The sequence below is a fragment of the Rhea pennata genome, chromosome 2, assembly GCF_028389875.1.
Source record: "Rhea pennata isolate bPtePen1 chromosome 2, bPtePen1.pri, whole genome shotgun sequence".
NCBI lineage: Eukaryota > Metazoa > Chordata > Aves > Rheiformes > Rheidae > Rhea > Rhea pennata.
Window position 1 is genome coordinate 108,324,175 of NC_084664.1, and position 22,273 is coordinate 108,346,447.

A 22,273-nucleotide genomic window follows, 5' to 3' on the forward strand; every position below is an offset into this window, starting at 1 on the left:
CTTGCCTTCAGCAAGGCTTCCCACCCTGTCTCCCGTAGCAGCCTCGCAGGCAGGCCGATGAAGTACAGGCTAGATGAACAGACAGGGAGGCGGATTAAGAACCGGCTGAAAGGCAGAGCTCACGGGGTTGTGCTCAGTGACGCAGAGTCCAGTTGGAGGCCTGTGGCTAGTGGTGTCCCCGTGGGGGTCAGTACTGGGTCCAGTCGTGTTCAATGCATTCATCAGTGCCCTGGATGGAGAGGCAGAGGGCCTCCTCAGCTAGTTTGCTGATGATGCCAAGCTGGGAGGAGTGGCTGACACACCTAAGGGCTGTGCTGCCATTCAGTGGGCCCTCGACAGTCTGGAGAGATGGACAGAGGGGAACCTTGTGAACTGCAACAAAGAGAAGAGGGAGGAATAACCCCATGCAGCAGTACCGGCTGGGGGCTGACCTGCTGCAAAGGCAGGGAGCACCTGGGAGTGCTGGTGGACAAGTTGACCGTGAGCCAGCAATGTGCCCTTCTGGCCAAGAAGGCCAGTGGTCTCCTGGGGTGCATTAGAAAGAGTGTTGCCAGCAGGTCGAGGGAGGTGATCCTGCCCCTCTACTCAGCCCTGGGGAGGCCTCATCTCGAGTACTGCATCCAGTTCTGAGCTCCCCAGTACAAGAGAGACATGGAGCTACTGGAGAGAGTCCAGCGTAGGGCTACAAAGATGATGAAGGTACTACAGCATCTCTTCTATAAGGAAAAGCTGAGAGGTAGGCCTGCTTAGCCTGGAGAAAAGACAACTGAGAGGGAAGATGTATACATCTTATCAGTGTATACAGATATCTAGAAGGAAGGTGTCAAGAGGATGTGCCCAGATTATTTTCATTAGTACCACGCAACAAGAGGCAACGAGCACAAACTGAAACAAAGGAAGTTCTGCCTGAACACGAGGAAGAGCTTATTTACTGTTAGTGACAGAGCACTGGAACAGGTTGCCCAGAGAGGTTGTAGGTCTCCTTCCTTCAGAGATATTCAAAAGCCATCTGGACAGGGTCCTGGGCAACATGCTCCAATGACCCCACTTGAGCAGGGAGGTTAAACTAGATGATCTCCTGAGGTGCTGTTCAACCTCAACCATTCTGTGATCACTAACCAATTATGTGATACCAACCAATCGTAATATTAATTAGAGCCCAATATCACCACACTTATTTGTGTCCAGTATCACCACATTAGTTTTACATCCTTTTTACATGGCCTATGCCCCAAGAAGTGCAAAAAGAAAACCTGGAGATAAGGCCACTTCCCTATCATTCCTACTCAATCATCAGGAATTATAAGTACTGATGGTTATCCGTAATCACTATTCATAACTCTGAATCAAGATGAGAAGGAGAATACTAATACTTGGACTAAGCAGGCTCCAGACTGGAAGCAAACCTCTGATTGTATCACTATTTCCAGCCCCCAATATCACAATTTAACAGTGCCAAAATACCATCAGGAAAAGAAAAAAAAAAAAAGTTTACTGATATCACAGAAGAAACAAATAGCATAGCTCCTTTCTCGCAAAGCCTGATAGAGGAGGCATTTTTTTTCCTTTTAATCTGACTCAGAAATTTTCTATTCTAGATCTAGACTTCTCTAATAGAAGTTGGAGATGATTTTATACAACTATTGGTCAAGCAATATGTCTTTGTGTAAAAGCAATTTTCAAGTTAGAAGCTAGCAGTTCTTAATGAATAGGCTATGAACTTCAACAGCAGGAAAAGATCTTGAAAGAGAGATGCTACTAGATGGTACAGAAGTGCTGCCCAAAGACAATCAAGACCATTAGCACATCAGTCTGGATGAGTTTGTAGTTAAACCACCATTTGGTAGCGCACTGTGGTAAAAATGGAAAAGAGTAAACTCTAGATTCTTCTGTTAAATATCTCCCTATTTTATGTAGAACCTGCTGCTCAGCCATGTTACCAAACCCAGGATTAATGCTAGAGGCTTTCTTGACACGTGAATTTTCATGCTGCACATATGGAGAGCGATCCTTCCACTGGCTTTGTATCATAGGTCTAATTTTCTTAAGAACGCAGTAAGTCATTAAAAAGGAATAGTTCTTTTTCTTAAACCCGTTGTTGTGCATGGCTAGTTGAATGCATAGAATACAATTAATGACTGCTGGAAACGGAATTAATGCGTTAGTATCCTATGGATGCATTTTAAGACATTTCTAAAATTCTGAATTCTAAAGATCAAAAAAACCTATTTTTTTGTATTAGAAAAACCTATATCTCTTTAAAAAAGGCATTACAGGTCACAGGTCATGCGAATATTCTTCCCATGACAGGACAAGAGGCAATGGGCAGAAATTGAAGCACAGGAAGTTCTGCCTGAAGGTGAGGGGGAATTTCTTCCCTGTGAGAGTGACGGAGCACTGGACCAGGTTGCCCAGGGAGGTTGCGGAGTCTCCTTCTCCGGAGATCTTCAAGGCCCACCTGGATACAACCCTGTCTAACATGCTCTAGGTGACCCTGCTGAGCAGGGATGTTGGACTAGATGATTTCCAGAGGTCCCTTCCAACCTTACTGATTCTATGATTCTGTGAACTGCAAATAGTTTAAATTTGATTTCTGGTATATTTTAAAGATAACATCATTACAGCGTATTATAGTATTTTGTTTTGTTGTGATAATACACAAGTTTATTGCAACTTCCATAAAGCCACAAAGCAAAAAGCTACAACTCTTTAATTCAGAAGTCATGTTTAAAATATAGCCCTTAAAAGACTGAAATAAATGCAAATCAACATCACACTATATTTCCGTATCTGTAAGTCCTTTTCTGAAACATAGTCATCTGAAAATAAATACCATTAACATTATTCCCAGTCTTCAACTGAGACTTAATGGACTATAATCATGTATTAAAACAAATGGAAATTAGCCAACTTCTTAGCTAAGCATTTTTTGCTCTAAAGTAATTAAAAGTTTTTCAGCAAGATTGTCTATTCTAAACATATATCACTGTCAACTCGCAACTCTCAAAAATACTGACAGCTTTAATATATTAGAAACACGAAAAAAACTTTATTACTCTGTCTTATGATCTTGCAATTCAAGGCCAGCCTGCCAAATATAGTCAAGTCTTAAGCATCTCCCAGTGAATTAGGACTAAACTCAGGGTTAAAACCATGAGAAATAAATGCAGTGTGCCATCAAACCAATTCATTGCAAGGATAAGAAAAAGCTACCTATCCCCTGCTACTACAGAATTTAAGTAGATTAGAACGGTCGCTATAGCAATTACCAAAATCTTCAGACTGTTAAAAACACATTCTTCAAATATGTCCAGAAGCTAAAAGTCAAAGGCTGATATTTTCTGAAGAATTTTTACGATAGTTCTGCAGTATTTCAGGTTATTCACAAATATATTTCTGCAACGTAATTACAGTCTGGAACAATCAACAATTCCATGTGCTTTAGCTCTGATCCTCTGTTCACTTTATGTCTCAAGTAACAGTCTCACAGCCCTCAATTTATTTTTTTTTAATGCAAAAGAGACACTGATTGGTCCTTGTATTGACTTCAAAATGCTAACTTAAAATTAAGTCTAGTTATTTTTTAGTCTGGGACCATACCTGCCATAGATTCTCAGGAAGATTAGAGTCAGATAAAGTGGAACATATATACCTGACAAGCACTAAGTGGCTTAGCAAGATGTCCAGTGAAAATTAACGCAGCTTTGTCAGAAACTAAAAATATTTCCTCATGCTAACAGAACTCTGCTCTAAATGGTCATTACTCTATAGGCTAACATCTGTGTAGCACAGGATTTGCTGCTTTTACAAATATAACAGAAGCTTAGCAATAAAACATTCATCCATTTTTTCCAGTTGCATGAGCTATCCTCTTGGCTACCTTTCATCTTTATGGAAATTTGTTAACCCCTCTGCCAAACTAACAGTTAAGCTAGTATCCCAAGTGTTAGCTCTAGTTTCCATACAACGTTTACAGTACAAAATCCATAATTTCAAGAAGCAGTAGTCAACCTACCTTAACTTTTAAACATACACTGATGTTTCCAGCATTTTTCAATGGCAGCTGTTGTTTGGATGAAGAACCCACACTAGCAGATAGACATATTGTCTGGAAAAAAAATGTTTATGTATACGTATATATAAGTTTTATATATATATTGATGTGCATATACACATGCACACACACAAATGTAATACAAAAAGAAGTAGGGCATAAGAAGCAGAGTATTCTTAAAACACACTGCCCTCAAATCCACTCAAACCTGTAGGTCCTTTGGAGCATGTATCCTCGCCGTTCCAGCTCTTGCTCGAAGAGGAATACTTTTAATCACACTACTAGGTCCTGGACTATCCACTTCCACATCAACTCTGGCCAAGAATTCATCTGCTGGACCTAAGGTATCTAGGAGCAATTCCATAAGTGACAAAACCAACAAATACGCCAGCAACAAAGACTGTTTCTACGGATTTGTGTCTCAGTTCAATACTTCCCAACCCTTCCCTCAGCAGGGGTATCAACAGAAGCTCTCCCTTACCCAGTCAACAATTTTTTGCAAGTCTCACAATCTTAATATTTTTACCTTTCTGTCAAGTATGGCTGAAATTGTCCCCAAAACACACAAACCAAAAGGACAAGCCAAGGACACAGTTGATAAACTATATACTACTTCCCTTAGGAAATCAGAAACTCACACTTCTTCAGATCCCTCATCTATACTATAACCATCTTAACGTTCAGGGTTTCTCTTGAAGCCATTAACCAATTTCCTTTTGCTAAGGAAATTCCACATATCTTGCAGTAGATACTCACTTCATATAGCTTTGTATTGCAAGTGCCTGTTAACTTCCTAAGCATCAAGACTGATAGATAGCACAGAAAAAGTAACAAACTAATAAAACTATTCCTCCTCCTTCAGCTATGAAAATTGAACATGATACCCAAAATATTACATAAACTAGAGCTGAAACATTTTGTTTCAATTTTGCAGCTTGTTCCTGAATTCTAAAGTACGCACATAAGACAATTATTTTTAGTTAAAAGGAAAAATTAAATTGTCATACCTAAAGCAGAAATTTGTTTCTTAGGTGCATGGAACAGAACCCAAACTGTTAAAGCTTCAGGATCCTGAAAAAGAAATCAATTGATTCATCTTAAGGGGATGAGGGAATTACTGAAAAGAAAAAACACAATACCTACTGCAACAAAAAATATATACTATATATATATATACATACACATATATATATATATAGCTCAAATCAGTAACTCCCCAGCAATTATTACTGTTGATTCAGATATTCAGAACTGTCATTTCAGACAGTAAGCAACTGAAAGAATCAGTGACCTATGAACTACTCACTTGTCCATCATAGCTTGCATGTATCACATGATTTACAACTGATGGAGCTGCTATCTGAGAAACTGCATCCATTTGGAACGAGCATTCATTAGAAGGATTAACTGGTTCCTTGGAAAATGTGAAGCAACGCCAAGCTACTGCATTCTGTCAACGAAATACAGTTTTAAAAACATTAAATCCTCTACTGCCGTTAACAATAATATGCTGACAAAGCTGAGAAACACAAGGCAAGCTCTGGATGTTCCAAGTGTTAGAAACCAATCAAAGATTAACCTGTAGTTTGAGCAGGTATGCCCCAGGCACGGTTCAACTCTCCCAGAACAGTCTTACAGGCACCATTATAGCTAAATCAGGCTCCCCACTCCGCAAAATTTATTTTCCTTACTAATCCTAGATTTCTTTGGAATTTTACCTCTAATGTTAAGGATACATTTCTTAATGAGAGTTACCATAAAGTTTCTTGGTATTAAAATTAAATATTACAAAAAGTTAATTTTTTCATGTAGGAAGTTTGCTGTACTTACTGCATTGATAATAAGTCTAATTGGCACAAAAGCATGGGTTTTGTTGATAAGTTTTAGTGGAAGAGCCTTCCAGCTGCCAGAAGTCAAGTCACCAAAATCCAAGCAATTTGTTCTTCCCATTTCCACCTGGTTTTAAAGTAAAGCAACACTTTATAAAAAGGAAGGAAAGCTCCCAGAACACACCACCACAAGAAGGCAGCAGGAAACTAAAGATACTATTCACCTACTCCATCCTGTAACACTATACCTACCTACAATACACCCCTGCTACCCTAGCTGAGAGACAAGAAAGTTTTCTTTGATCCTGAATCAATTAAATCAAATTCAGTGCAATATTTATCCATCAAAATCCAGTATACAGTCAAATTATTTTGGCTAAATTAAAAAATAAAAATAAAATTAAGCCATGATTATTATTAGCAAGTAGAAAACATCAATCGCAACATCTTTTGTATTTAAACTTTAGGAAAATAACTAAAGAGGAATTAATTTTTGTTAATATAAGTACACTTGAGTACTGTGATCTGCAGCTTAATACAGCCTTAGTTTGTTACCTTCCCAGCCTCAAGAATAGAGTAAAACATGCAGATATGTAGAACAGAATTTAATCTAAATATGAAGCAAGTTTGAACACACTACACGATAAAGAATATTGAGAATGATGGATTTTTTGTCAAACTTATGAAAAATGCATTGAATATTAAATTCAAATTAATGGAAGAACATAAAACACAGAATATTAAGTCATACATATTTGAATAGAATACCTTTAAAATCACTTTTAAATTTGTATTTACCCAAAAAAAAGTTAATAAATCAATTTAAAATGAAAAATTCTATAGTAAATGCACTGAGAATTTTATTCTTGTCACCAAGGTCTCAGACTGTAACATTGTTTTGAGGCACATTTGGAAAGTAGTATCATGTACATTTCTGCCTCATAACAACAATCTAGGACGATACAGAGCCAAATTTTGTTCTTATAAATCACTCCATCTCCCACTTGGCTGTTCTTCATAAGACAGAAGAGAAAGAAACAATTTTATACAACCAACTACTTTTAATTTTGAACTAGTCCTAAATAAGAAAATATTCTCTTTGAGCCTTATATAAACTGAAAGAAAGAACTAATCAAGACAGATGCTACTTCATGCAAAAACAATATAGAAATCCCTACAACTGGAAATGAATGTTATTTGTCATATTTTGATGCCTGCTGATATCTAACACAGTCAACAACAAATCCTGAGAAAGCATCAAATGTTAGAGCCCTCATCCTATCATTTCATCTAATTCTTCTAATAATGAAAAAGCAGTATCTTTTAATTCATTATTATCAGACATTTGCATAACAACTCTTCATGCACAGCAAGATGCCCTTCCACAAATAAAACTTCTTAAGTAGTTTTGAGCTTTTTGTAAGTGCTCTCCCTTATACTCTCATTCCTCACACTTGGCTCCTTTGACAAACAATCTTGCATTCTAATTTATTTTTAGTATCATTAAACTTTTCATAAAATTCTAACAAAAAACATAATTAGTACTTACTTCTATATTAGGATTTTCTGCAACTGCTGTCAGAACTACTCTACTTGCCAAAGCTTCTGCCTGAACTATTGTCTCAGCATCTGCAGAAACTGGCCAAGATGAAATACTGAGAATGCACTGAAAGATCCCCGAATGACAAGGTAAGAAAAGTATTTTCAGGTCATCAGTAGAATGAGGTCCTATGATGGTTTTGTTCTTGAACACAAGACATTGGTATTTCACAGGATCCATCTGAAAAGCAAACAAAAAAAACCACCTGTCAATTTCTCAAGCAAAAGGGCTGTAGCACAGCTTCTTCAAAACACCTACAGAGTACATTTATCTGGTAACCACCGTTCAGCACAGATTTTTGTACATGTTTTTGCTCAATATTAATTACTGTTTCTTCATATCTATGTCCCATCTCCATATTGTTCAAATATTGCATTTGTCTTTAAATTAAAAGCATTAAAACCGTGTCTCAGCCTGAAATACAGCATATTTCTATACAGTATCTAGTGGTAGAGATTAAGTTTGCAAGTGATACTAAGTTACTCAGAGTAGTAAAAATGTAGCTGAAATAAGAGCTTCACCATATCAAGTGACTACAGAAAAAAATGTAACAGAAAGAAATAAAGAAGTAAAGATACACTCATGTGTATACACACAAACTATTGTGTGTTTGGGTTTTTGTTTATTTGGGTTTTTTTTTTTTTTAAGGAGTTATTCAGACATACTGAAAACAAAGTCAGAAGCCACGACCCTGGAAGGACACACGGTGCATCTATTGCAAATGATATAGAGTGTACAGTGGACTCTGATTTTACATTTTGACTTCTGATAAGGTTAGAGCATTAGGCTTAGAACTTCTTTGAAATAAAGTCTTACCTTTTCCCCATTAACTGAAATACTAATTACGCCAATGCAGATCTGCAACCACCGTTCAGTTGGATTAAAAATGCTAAGAGTTGTCTGTGATGCAATTCCCACACAACAAGCATTAGGGAATTTCAACTCTTCTGGTACTTTCACATGTCCTTGGGAAGAAAGTACGCTCCTGTTAGTTGCAAGCACCCAGAAGACAGACATTAATTACAGGCCATTCCATCTGTCATGTCAAGTTCTTAATCTCATCTGACAAACTCTTTCTTAAACCAAGGAACTTTTAACTTCAACAGTTCTCGTAAGAATGTTTTCTCCTGCCAGATAGTTAGCATTTCAATAAATTGCTTTTAACTTGCGTCTTACTTGGATTTCTACTGTTATGAACAAAAAAAAAAACTTACAGAAATAGCACATTCCATGTAATTACTAACCCACAAAGTTTCAACTACTGAATGAACAAAGTTTGATCAAAACTAGCTTACATCACAAAATGTGAGTATCAGTATATTACACTGATCAAAACGGTCTTTTTTATTATTATTACTATTTTTTAACTAGAATATAACCATTACCTAAAAGTTGTTTAGGAATTCTTTCGTTACAAAAAACACTAAGTAATCTCTTAAAGCAGATTTTGCTGCAGAAGTGCTACCACCAAAAGCTATTATCAGCATAGCAAAGCAAAACCTGGCTTCAAATATTTTACTTCCAGAAAGTCTTTACTTCTAAAATATTCAAAATAGTTCTTTCAGAGGAACTGTAACATTGTAGCAACAATTCAAAACAAACAGCAGTTAAGAGTTTTCTCTGGCATGCAGAGATCAATCTTCATTATTTCATTCATAAACCCACTCATGGATATTCATGTCAAATCAAATATTCGACTTCTTAGTTAGGACATATACACATAACTACAAGTAATAAAGCTTTAGTTACTTGAACAGCAAATTTTATTTTAAAGCCACACATTCTTATTACCCTCCAAACCAGAAAATTTAACATAACTATTAAGATAAAAATATGGATTAAGATTAGCATCACTGGACACTAACTTCAAGGGTCAAAGAATCAAATTTGCCAGAAATCAAGTGTAGGCTAAATAGGCTATTCAGAGAAGTTCAAAAACCTGTACAAAATCCTAGCAATTACGTGCATTAAAAATATATAAGAGCAAGATGGTTCAGATTCTATTATATGCTATTTCAAAATGCACTAAGATCAATGATTTATAACAATCAAAATAGAGAAAATAACCTATAATCTGTTGAAAAAACAAGAACTTGTTCAACTGAAAGCCAGTAAGATCATATTCATTTTAAAAGATCAAAAATAACACAGAATCCTTATCACCAGAGGTGAATCACTAACAAATGAAAACTTCTATCCCACTAGCTTGTCATTTCATCTCAAAGAACTAGCCAGAAAAAGTGCAGAGAGGAACAACTGAAGGTTAAAACAAAACAAAAACTCTTTAAAATTAAAAAAATAAATATTGCTGTGGTTTAAAGGAAAGTCAAGATACAGAGAAACTGCAGAAACTATAAAAGGCACCTGGCAGCTTTTCTTTCGCCTTTATAACTAAGAAAGGACCTGCAGGTAGAGTTTCATTCCTCATGACTACCGAGGACAATGCTGGATCTTTTAAATAAACAGAAAATAGAAAAAAAAGACGAAATTTAGCCTTTTTACTAACATATATTTTTGGAATTCAGTAGTCTCCTGACAGTCTCAAAAGATTTTTAAACATAGAATATTAGGAATATATTTTTTAATATTAAGCTTTCATAAAGAATAGTTGTAGTTATATTTCAGTAGTCTATTTTTATTTACTATAATCTCATCAGTTTCATTTTAGCCACTTTTGTCCACAGCTGTATTTTAAATATACTTTTAAAAGTCTTACCAAAACCAGGTGACACTGGCGACTCCCACTCATTTCTACCAACTCCAAAAGGTTGTCCAGTATATGATTTTACATTTAAAATATTCTTATTCCAAGTAGAATGTGGATTACAAAGTGAAGACGCACTCAGAGATTCAGGACCAGTATTTGGACCTAAAGGAATTCCTAAAGTAACTGGATCCTGAACACGTCCTGCTGGGATACCAGAGCCAGGAAGCCCTCTTGGGAGGCCAAAACCCGCAGAGCTGCCACCATGAAGCTGAGACAAAGCTGCACTTCCAGTAGATGGTATATTTCCCAGGTGCTGTTGTGCAAATGGAGCTGTTGCAAGTGAACATCCTGTAAGCAATGTGGGAACAGATGAAGTTGTTTGACTCTCGGAAGCAGTGACATGGGATTTAAAGCTTGAAATAGGAAGATACTGTTCATCATTCTGATTTAATGGAATATAACTGCTTAATCCAGGATACATGGGCAATATGTTTAAGGATGGTAGTCCTGATCTCTGTGCTTTGCTTGTATGATCCTCCCATGCTTCTTGTTTATCAACATTATCAGACAGTGGCTGAAAGATGCATGATTTACTTGGTAAAGCTGATTTAACATGGTCTAACTCTTTAGGATTTGTTGTTATATTTGAAAGACTGGATGCAACCTGATTTTCATTTGTTGAAAAACCTTCCTTGCATAGTTTTTCACCCAATACTTCATTTTCAAGTTTACTTTTAAGACTTAAAAGTTCTCTTTCTTCTGATTTCTGATCAATATTAAGTAGTGTTCCTTTTTTCTTTCTTTGACAGGAGTAGCCTTTTAGATTTTCATTTCTGTGTTCCAGCAAAGGAGTTGGACTGGCTCGAATTATTGTTGTGCTCAGTTCACTGGCATTTTCACTCTAAACAAACAAATATGGTTTACAAATTATAAATTCTAGAAAAACAAATAGGGTACATAAAGCAAGATATACTAACACTGCCACTGCCATTCAATGTAAATGAAGTTTGTCAAGTCTGGTCTGGAGCTCTGCTTTTTTAGTATCTGTGGTTCTTCAACTCAGAAAAGAACTGTTAATTTCAAGCAGTTTGTTATTTCAAGTAACATTCTAGCCAATAATTAATACCAGAAAAATACTTTGCTCTCTGAAATTACCAGCAGTTAAAACAGCTTCCACAGAGCCAACAATATTTGACTTCATAAAAGTCATAGAAATTCATTCTGTGGAAAAGTAATGGTAATCTGAAAAAAACAGCGGCAGCTTTCTAGACTCAATGACAGGTTCATAGACACTATTACTTAAAAGAAAAATATTCTTGAGAAACAAATACAATTAATTTTCTTATTTATTGTCTTTAGGTCCAATATCAGGAGGATTTTCGTATTTAAATATGCAAGAATCTGCTCTAAATAGTAGCACTCAAGATCAATACAAGGTTACATTTCTCTCGACTCTTTATGACTGAAGGTGTTTCTTCCGACAAGAAATGAGCAACCCTGAGGTTAGGTCCCACTAACAAAAAGCAGATTCTGTAGCATATCAAATCTATACTTGGACAGGGTTCTTAGTAAAGCTGAGGAGTTAAAGCAGAAAATTATGGTAAAATAATAGAGAGATTTGCTGAAAACAAGAATAACTCCATTAAAGTCATCCTTACCAGCTCTTTCTTTAAGAACAAAAATACAAACTGAAGGGTCTTGAGCCAAATCACTAATCAAAAAGATTAATCCGAGATGCATAGAAATATACTAATCCAAATCCTTCCTTCAAATCCTTCATAAAGAAATCATTCATGCCCAGAAACCTTCCATTTTGGCAAGCATGCATGGTGTAGGTGCAATGAGCCCACCCCATCCACATTCTCAGTTTCTCTCAACCCCAGAATCTTGTTGTTTGTACTGGTAAATAAAACCAGGAAAAAAGAATGAGTCATAAATATGCATCTATACAACATGTTTGAAGGAATTTCCTGTTGAGTTAGCGGTCAAGAACAGAAGTGATCATGCCTCTCATGCACTGTGCACGGCTAGTAGCAGTATGAATGGTGCTAGTCAGTATAGATTATCAGGAGAAAGAATGACAATGGGGGGGCACACTCTCTCATAATTGGCATCACACTTAGACTTTACAATACAGTGGATGAAATTCTGGGCAACTCCTCTGCAGATTCAGAAATGAAAATATTCTTTAGATATGCTACAGAGGTTAGTTTTCTCTTGAAAAGCCTACTCAGATCACTGATTGCTTCCATTTTATCGGTTTCAAAAACAATACTTGACACTCTGATATTAGAACCACCACGTCCCAGCTTAAAACAGCTGTACTTAGAGATCTCTAACATAGGAGCAAAAGAGCTGTATAAAAAGGCACAGAGCATTTACAGTACCAAGCAACTATTTAACACTAAGCAAGCAGGACTTGGGACGCTAGGGAAGGAGAGCGAAAGAAAGAAAAAGGACAAGACAGTGGCCACTAGATTGCTGCAGTAAAGTATGTTACAAGTTTCAACACTTCAAAAGTGCATTCAGCACTAGTATCTGAGGTAAGATGGCTCCAGGTCAAAAAGCAAAACAAAACAAACAAACAAACAAACAAAAAAGCACACACACCTTATCAACAGGACCCTACTGTTCAAAGGAGAGGGGAGCTCCACTGCCAAAACAGATTGCACTATAAAAAGTATCCAGACTCAAAAAACTCCCATCAACACAAACATTCCTGTTGTCTGTAAGAGGCCTGAGACCCGGGGCATAAAAGTGGCTCTTAAACAAGCATAGACAAAATAAACATCCCTCTCTTAGCAAAAAAATCATTAACTCAAAAGAACAGAGTAACAGTAATCTACAAAAATTCTCATTAGTACAAAGTCAGAACTCTGAAAAAGCTGCTTGAGGATCCCATTGTTGAACTGTTGGGCAGAAAAAACAATTCAAACAGTAACTTCTCTTCAAGACAAAGTGACAAACTAGTATGCAGCCAGCCATGTACAAGCATCAAGAAACATTCAGTTGTATGAGGTGACAAGACTCTAGAACCATATGCATTTCAAACAGGGAGAAGAATCAAGAGCTGCAGTCCACTATAGTCCACTGCACCAGCGTGGACTACAAAGACAAACCCATTCTGATCTGCCCTTGGGTTCCTTCTTCTGGGACTAAAATCCCATATGGAAATATCAAAACAGAAAAGAACAGATATTGCTCTGTGTTACCAGAGCAGCTAGACTTAGAAGAAAATGGCTTTAGCCCAGAACACACTCTTCCTTTTTCCTGACGGATTGAGCATGAGAGAAAGCTGCTGCTGGTGGTATTCTCAGGAGGAAGTAAAGGCCTCGCTAAGCTTTCACTAGTGACCAACAAAAGTATACATATTATTTTTTTAATATACATATACAGGTACACATGCACAGGCACACAGCATGCAGTTAGTACGCAGTTACTGTTAAAAGATTTTCTTACCCAACACATCTCTGGATTATGTATTATGGACATATTCTTAAGGGTACTGTCAGATGCAGAGACATATGTTAACCTGCTCATGCTAGGACTTGAGTACACTGACTGAGGAAGTACGCTTTCATTGCAGGACTTTTGGCAATGTGATGTACAAATAAAATCAGTCTCAGATCTGAAAAACAGATTGCAAGCACGTCAATACTGGAATATATTTCTACTGCTGAGGAAAAACATGAATGCTAGACATTAACCATACTACAATAAATCAGCCTAGTGAGCTGCTTTGTTTAGTACAATCGGTAGAAGTGATTTTCTTAACTATCAATCAGCCTTTACGAATTCTGGTCTTGATGTACATACAATTCATTTTCATTGGATATAAATTCATAAGGCAAAGCATGAGTTCCAAAACTGAACTCAGATACTAAGTTCATAGAAACAATAGGACAATTTATTAATAGAAAAATAAATCAATACTCTATCTAATTAGACAGTAGAATACCAAAATTAAAACATTCAATATTTCAGGCATCACACATTGGTATTTCTTATTAAATAATCAGATTTTCTTCATTTCATACACCTGAAAACACAGGATTTTTTTTGTCAAATTAAAGAATAACATGAAAACATTTTAATTAAATCACTGACAATTTTAACCAGAAATCTTATGTCTATATTCCACACCTGCAAAAATATACATCTGTAAACTTTAATTTCTGAAAAATACCAAATGTCCTACAACTCTATTATCACCTGCAGCACACCAACTGTAGTTAAACATCAAATAGTGAACTTAAGTCAAGGCAAACAAATCAGTATCTCTTCTTTTACAAGAGCATATATAGCCATTGGCTACTGGACAAACATGTTAAGGCTACATAATCACCTATTTCAAGTTAAAAATAAAACTAGCATAGTAGCAATCTTATAATTTATCCTTATAGCATTAATTAATAACAAGAATAATAAAGGCTCACAAAGTTCATTTCAAAAAGCTGCCCTTCTAGTTGCTAAGAAATCCTCAAAACCTAAATACAAGTTGCAGTTGCAAAATTTGAAGTATAGGTTTCTAAGTGAATTAGTTCCTTGATCAGCTTCACTGTGGTAAAATTAAGCAACAGAACATCTTCATCAGTACTGATACGCCAAGCTTTGCATCATAAAACAAGTGCACCATAACCACCAACCAAATAACTTATTTGTATTGGATGAATCACAGAAGAAAAATAGTTAAAATAAATAGGGTATTTTACAGCTCTATCATCACAAAATCTTAGGTGCTTGAGGTATCTGAATAACTAACAAGCTGGATATTTTGCATCTTCCTTCAGCTTATAAACTGGACAACCCCAGGCAGGAACAACCATATTCCCATTTAGCATCTCAGTCTCATCATGACTGTGAGGAAGATAAATGAATAATTGTTGAAGACCTGCTCCCTACACACATAATAAAAACAAACAACGTTTAGTGGAAGAACAAAGTATAGCCCAATAATTGTTTTCTATAAACTGAGGTCAAGGACAACATTTCAGCCAAAACTTAATCACTCAAAAAATCATCACAATGCATTACTATAAGCTGCACCAAGAAATTTACCCCGAAAACGTTGTTCCAGAAGTATCACTAGGCGATGAGTGAATTAGTGGTAAAGTTGAAGGTCTGAAGCTGCACTGCTCATCCTCTAAAGACTGCAAGTCACATTCAGGAAGATAGAGTTTATGTTCTGGTAAATAAACAGAATTTAATAACATTTATTTAAGCACACTGAACAACTCCTTTTTAAAGAGCCTTTTCTACAACTGGTTACTTTTGTATAGGTTTACTTACCACTACTATTCTGGGAAGTCATGGAGACAGTCTCAAAAGTTACATGTTTCACATTCCCACTGCAAGCAGTACCAGTATCTCTGTTTCTCTCTTCTGTTTTTTCATCTTGGTTCTTTTCATCAATGTTCAATTTCTGCAGAGGCTTTGCTTTTGTAGGACTTACTGACATACATGTGCTAGATTGCTTGTCAGGGTCTAAGCTGCTGAGTGGCATAGCATTTCCTGTAATTCTTTTCAAACTATTATATGGTTCAGGAACAGCATCTGTTGCCTGATCTACTGTTTCTGCATCTTCTCTAGAACACCTGGTAATAAGATCGTTGGTTTGGTAGGGAAACGGACCTCTCTCTGCTATTCCTATTTTTGTTGCTAATGGAGTTCCACATGCTTTTGCTCCATTTCCAGTAGGTGAGCTGAGGGTATCAAGCATATCTGATACAAGATTAGCTCTCACTGACTGTGAATGTTTACCATTTATTAAATCAGAAAATTTTTCTGAACATTTAGCACTATTTGCAGTTCTGTCTCCATCCTTGAGAACACTGGATGGACAAGAGAAACCCTGAATGCCATCTTTTTCATGAAAATAATCCACAAACTGCTTCTCTATTTCTTGCTGCTTGCTATGATTATTTAACAAATCTTCTGTAAGAGTATCTTCATTTTTATCCACAACAAGGCTATCACAAATAACGTTCTGGACAGACGCTTCATGTTTCACAATGCCCTCGTACTCACTTTCATGTCCAGTCTCATCTGTTTTTTTGAGGTATTTTTCCATATCAAATGTGCTATTTTCCACATTGCTGGACGAAACCCGATTAGCAGATAGTTCCAGGTCTTTAACAATTCCAGGAAGGCAACATTTCTTTTTACTTTTATTTGAGAGTGCCATCATCATAGCAGCTAGCTGAGAAGGATCGGTACTGGCAGAAGCATTTGCAATAGCAGAGGCAATTGTACTAATACTCAGGACAGAGTCTGAATGATCAGATGAACTGTCTTCAAGCTTGCCTTTATGAATTCCGTCCTACAATAAACCAAAATGAGTTAAACATCAAATGAAGAAATTCCTTGTTTGGGGTTTTGTTTGGGGGAGTTTTTTATTATTATTTTGCATTTCAGCATATTCCTTCCACGGTAATGCATTTTACCACACTGTTACCACATTTTTAATCTACTATCAAGAAAGAACACTGCAAAAGGTATAATTTCTCATTATAATGACTTTATATAGTTCTGAAAACACTTTTTTTGTAGAATAAATAAAGATAGCCTGTTAGGACACCCCAGTTCATATAAAACTTGGGAGCCTATTACAGTTAAAATCCTCTTCATGACTCTTGTAATTCAGTTGGAAGAACCAGGATTAAACGCCCCTCAGGAACATATACACAGCAGAGAAGAAACTACCCTATCTTCTCAATTAACTTTTTAAAAATCACTTGCCTCTCTAGAAGTGGATGATAGAGCTATTTCCACAGTTTTTTCTACCAATGAACTGAAGTCTGACTTCTCCTTTAGTTTTCAGATTGCTTGTTATTAGCAAAAGGGCACAGAAATAACTAGAAAGAGTCTTCTCCAGACCAGAATCTCTTCCCATCCTCTCTCATCTCACATGCACAAGTTCAGGAAGGAAAGAAAACGTGTGCCCTCTTGCAGTGACACATGTACGTCCTCATAACATTCACATAGGCAAATTGATTAAAAATAGAGTAAGTCAGCAGACAGTGAGCGGACTAGCTGAACTGTCAGGTTTAACACATTGTGATCAGGGGCCACTGCTCAGCTGGAGGCCAGTCACTAGTGAAGCTCCTTAGGGTCAATATTGGAGCCAATACTATTTGACATCTTAAGCAACCGAGACAATGGGGCACAAGGCCTCCTCAGCAAGTTTGCTGATGATACTAAGTTGGGAGGAATGGCTGACACATCAGAGGACCATTCAGAGGGACCTCAACAGGCTGGAGAGATGGGCAGAGAGGAACCTCATGTTCAGAAAAAAAAACAAAAACAACAAAAAGCACTTTAAGGAAGAGGAGCTATGAGTCTAGGATTCAAATTGAAAATACGCTGTTTTCAAACTTAAGTTGCATACTTATTTTGATCTTCTGTCAAATAAATGACCTCATTCAATTGCTAAATACAAGTTATTTCAGTCAAAAAAAATTTAAGCAAAACAGAAAAGAAATCCAAGGGAAAAGACAGATCTGTAGTTCTGAAATGCAGGCTCCAGACCACAAAATACCAATAGCCTGAGTACCGATGAAAAAATAACAGGCTGTCAGGACATGCAGCTCCTGGAGTGAGCAGAGGAAGTAAAGAGGTGGTGACGGTAACACCTGACTCTCCACTGGATCATGGCATTCTAATGAAACTATCTGCCAATAAACAGTGCGCCTACTATGAGTCAAGTGATTAATAAAACAAGAGGCAGTAAGTTAATGTGATAGTCCAAATTTAGCATTAACCCAAGAAACACCTAGCAATACTAACAGTCATTTCAATTTTGTTCAAGTTCATATTCACAACTAGTAGAAAACACAGAAATACCTTTGCTTTATTTTTGGTAGCAGTTTCTGTATTAAAGCTTTTATGTATTCCAGCTACAGTCTCCATTCTATGCCATCCATTTTCACTGTTGGCAGAATTTGCATGTTCTTTTACATGTACTACCACATCATCTAAGAAGAAAAAGACTGGGAATTAATTTCCAATAAGTTATCTAAATGCCTGCACTCTTGCAACATGCATGCTCCTCAAGTTTTCTGTAGGTTTAAAAACATAATAAATCAAAACAATTTTTTTTTTATACTGGGAATAGGTTTTGACACAGACAGATGACAATAAACTGGTGACTGAAGGATTATGTTTAAGAGCCTGGCTTTTTGTTGTTACTGGGAAAACAAACAAACAATCCATGTCTTCTGTTCTGCTTTCAGCAGTTATTTTGGGTTTGCATATGCCTGGTTTAAAGTAACACCCTTTCCAGGCTGCTGACTTCTCAACTTTTTCCATCTATTGCTCTCAAAGAGGTACTGCATACTGATATTGCTGATAAAGATCTATTATTAGCAGTACTACTTAAAATCAGATGGCAGTGACTACTAATATATTTATTAAAAAGTGACCTAAATACTTACTTTCTCTAGTATTTATAGCAACGCTCATATCAAGAGAACTGCATAATATTTTAGGGTACCTTTCTAGTGTTCAATGTAACAATTGTAGCTCTTACATAACTGAATACCAGTCATGAATTCAACAAACTCCTAGAAGTTTTCTGACAGAAATCCAGAGTATCGTATAGTGAATTCAAACACACTAACACTAAATATTTTTAATTTCTATTTGAGATCCATTAAAAGTTTTTGCAAGGCCCCAGCATAAGGAAAAATAGTAAGTGTAAAACTGTTATGAAAATATGGTCCATAAAAGCCAGATGGGTATTCTTCACAGATGCAAAAAAGCTTTTAAGTCATTGCACTGACTCTGCAAGCACAAAGACCAATTCCCAGAACAACTGTATCAAGAGCAGAGATTCTTTAAAATGCACTCCTGTTCTTTTAAGCAAGCGCTCTCTGGATTAGGTATTACCTCAACTTACTTTGCTAGGTAGATATGCAGACACATACATAAAACATGCATATTGTAATCCTTATACAGGAAATTTCAATGGCATCTATTTCTAATCTATTACTTTTAAGTAAGCAGGTATCACAAGAGTGTAAATTTTCTAAAGGGGAGGACTAGGGTCTGCATTGCATTACTCTTAATACAGTCTTCACTAGTTACAATATCAGTTAAGAACTACTTGCATGCAACCTTTGACCCAGGCTGGCTCTTCTGTTATTACCTGGAAACATTTCAGAAAATTGTGAAGTCTCTTGGCCAGCATAACCTCCTGATGCATCAGACTGTCTTAACAAAGCAACAGGTTGCCTCTTCTTTGGAGATGTAATATGATAGCCAAAAGATGGCTATATTAAAAAAAAAAAAAAAAAAAGAGTTACCCCAGAACACAGCATTAGTAAATAGTGAGCCTGCAACACGATTTCAGCCACAGCATCTCCCTAACTGATGTTTAGCTCCCATACGGTTAGGAAATAACATATGCTTCCTAGTCTGGCAAATGCCTAATCCAAATACATACAACTTCACATAAAATATGCATTTATACCAGTTAGACAGAAGAAAGTACACATGCTCTAATTAACTCTATCTGGACATATACTCTGCCACTCAGCCTTTGAATGCACCAAGATAGAACATACTGACTCAATCCATTCTCCAGGACACAACTAAATTACCCACACATATTTGACTTCTTCCCTTCTTCCTCTCCTTTCTCATACATTCCCAAAACATGAAGATCAGCATTCACTGATAATGCATGCTAGTCACTTTATGTCAAAAATTCCAATTTGGAAACAAAAAACAATCCAGATTTTTCATTTACATACAGAATTTTCCTAGTAGTTAACTTAGGAAAACAGATCTCAGGAGAAATAGTTAATATTAAGAAGCAAAGAACTTACAAGATGAAAAATACTAGTGCTACTTCTGTTTTTATACTAAGATACATACCCGTTTCACATCACTGCCTCCACCAAGACAACCAAGAGCTTCAGATCTCTGACCAAAGAACTCTCCCAAAGACAAGCGTAAATAACTGGCATCTTTATTAAGATCAGATGTTCTCAGCAGAATGCAGTTATTGGCAGATTTCCATGAAGAATCTGCTAATTCAGATGCATTTAGAAAGTCTGCTTTTTCCGTCTGCAGATAAAGAGATTTCAGAAGTTGTTACTTGCAAATAAATTGGAAAATTACTCTGTTTACACTGAAATAATTACTTACCTGTACAAGCCTGTGAGCTTTCTCAAATTCTTCCTGGTCTTGTGCAATCATAGCTGCTGCTTCAGCTTAAAATCACAGAGAATATTTATTAAAATAAAGCATGCATAAGCCATTTTTTTTTATTATTTTGCATATTAAGTTAAGCTCTGAAGGTAAAAATAACATGATACTTAATTCTATATCCAAGACTGTTTGGGACACAACATGAGTTATTCCACCAAATTACAGTACAAGTAGTTTATAAGAGATTTTTTAAAAATAAAGGGAACACCCTGCAACTTCAAGAATCAAAATAAAAAATATCTAGATGGACAACCTGGAGATGAATAAGGAAACTTCTCTTTCTCAGCGTTAACCCCAAACAAAACTGCTTACTGGTTTTGCTTTCCATACTAGCTAGACTTTTGTATCATATGGCCACCTTCAAACTTTCGACTACGCTAGGTTTTGAAAGTTTAGTCAGGGTGATCATAGAATCATAGAATGGTAAGATTGGAAGGGACCTCTGGAGGTCATCTAGTCCAACCCTCAGCACAGCCTGTACAGGGATCGAACCCACGACCATGGCATTAGCAGCACTACGCTCTAACCAACTGAGCTAAACCTGCCCCTGTGATACCTGTAAATGGAAGCAAATAAAAGACTGGCTTATACAAGTTCATGAAATACCTGTGCAAATTCATAGGCCCAGTAAGGTAATGCTTCTTTTAAATTCAAATGCTTAAATTATTTTTTGCAGTTAGTATTTATAGAACAATGAATACCTAAAGTCTCTTCTGTGAAATAATTTGAAAAACTGCTCACCAAAAGGTATTGCTGTACCACCTTATTTCCATCTTAATATATCATTAGGCATGTTACAACCTTTAAAGTACATCACCTTGTGCTCCCAGCATCCCTGCTCACAGAGCACACAAGATAAATGGAGGAATACATTCAAAATGGAGGAATACATTCAGAACAGATGCAAAGTTGTGAAGTGAATACACTTATTGTCCATAAAATTATCTACAGAAAGTTGTAATATGTACTTCTAAGGAAAATAAATTGGAATATCTTTTTTGTTGAGAGATTCAATTATCTTTCCTAGAGGTAACTTAGCACTATCAGTGACACAGCAGTATATCCAGTTGAGTCCCAAATCAGTATTGGTCCAGTCTTAGTTCTCTGTATTAGCTATACGGCATTCTGGGGACTTTCTAAAGTCCCAAACTCTGTCCAGTGAGCAATCCTGCACTGTTCTATTCTATACAAGGATATACAGTATGCATAGTTTGCTCACAGACAGACGTTCATTAATAAGACGCAGAAAAACATCAGATGCAACAGCTCTTTTCTGTCCCTATAAATCAAGTATCACACTTGAGAATTGCAGACAGGCAAACTAGTAGCCAGAAAAATGCTATCCACACTGAATCTGTGAGCACAGGTCTTCTACCATGTGAAGAGGTAAACCAACTGAAAAGCAGAATTCATTTGAAAACATCAGATAAGGAAAAGCTAAAGCAGCCTTCATAAAGAGTTACAGCAATCAAGTACTCAAATCATTTCACAAACTGTTTGAGATGCAGAAAAGAGTCTAAAATACACTAGGATTTGGAAAATAATGGAGGACTACTGCCTTTCTGGCATAACAGACAGGAGTTTCTAGCATACAGGATCTCATTTGTTTGTTCTGGCAGAAAGCATCACAGCATTGACCAAGAGCATTTCAACAGCTCAGCCCTGTTTGAACTCACTTTCAAAATAACTCTAGACACCAACATACACAGCATCCTCTCTGAAAGAAACAATAACCTTGAGTGGTTATATCCAACAATGGACAATTTCAGAATACATTAGCTCATCCATATGCCAACTTTGGACATTGGAAGAGAACAGGAGAAATACTATTGCATACATTGTTTGAATCCATCCATTAAAACAGATGATCA

At 36.5% G+C, this 22,273-nt stretch overlaps 1 protein-coding gene across 1 annotated transcript in view; it reads right to left on the reverse strand.

The window, feature by feature from the left end:
• CEP192 (centrosomal protein 192) overlaps window positions 1-22,273 on the reverse strand; it is a 74,705-nt gene that overhangs the window by 37,632 nt on the left and 14,800 nt on the right. The window contains exons 10-24 of the mRNA XM_062568113.1: window positions 20,340-20,404; window positions 20,067-20,258; window positions 19,336-19,459; window positions 18,033-18,163; window positions 15,480-16,509; window positions 15,249-15,375; window positions 13,650-13,818; window positions 10,200-11,091; window positions 8,300-8,448; window positions 7,433-7,663; window positions 5,885-6,010; window positions 5,361-5,504; window positions 5,062-5,125; window positions 4,263-4,402; window positions 4,016-4,108 (exon numbers count right to left, since the gene is read on the reverse strand). Coding sequence (XP_062424097.1) covers window positions 4,016-4,108; window positions 4,263-4,402; window positions 5,062-5,125; window positions 5,361-5,504; window positions 5,885-6,010; window positions 7,433-7,663; window positions 8,300-8,448; window positions 10,200-11,091; window positions 13,650-13,818; window positions 15,249-15,375; window positions 15,480-16,509; window positions 18,033-18,163; window positions 19,336-19,459; window positions 20,067-20,258; window positions 20,340-20,404 — 3,677 coding nt within the window. The remainder of the gene's footprint in view (window positions 1-4,015; window positions 4,109-4,262; window positions 4,403-5,061; window positions 5,126-5,360; window positions 5,505-5,884; window positions 6,011-7,432; window positions 7,664-8,299; window positions 8,449-10,199; window positions 11,092-13,649; window positions 13,819-15,248; window positions 15,376-15,479; window positions 16,510-18,032; window positions 18,164-19,335; window positions 19,460-20,066; window positions 20,259-20,339; window positions 20,405-22,273) is intronic.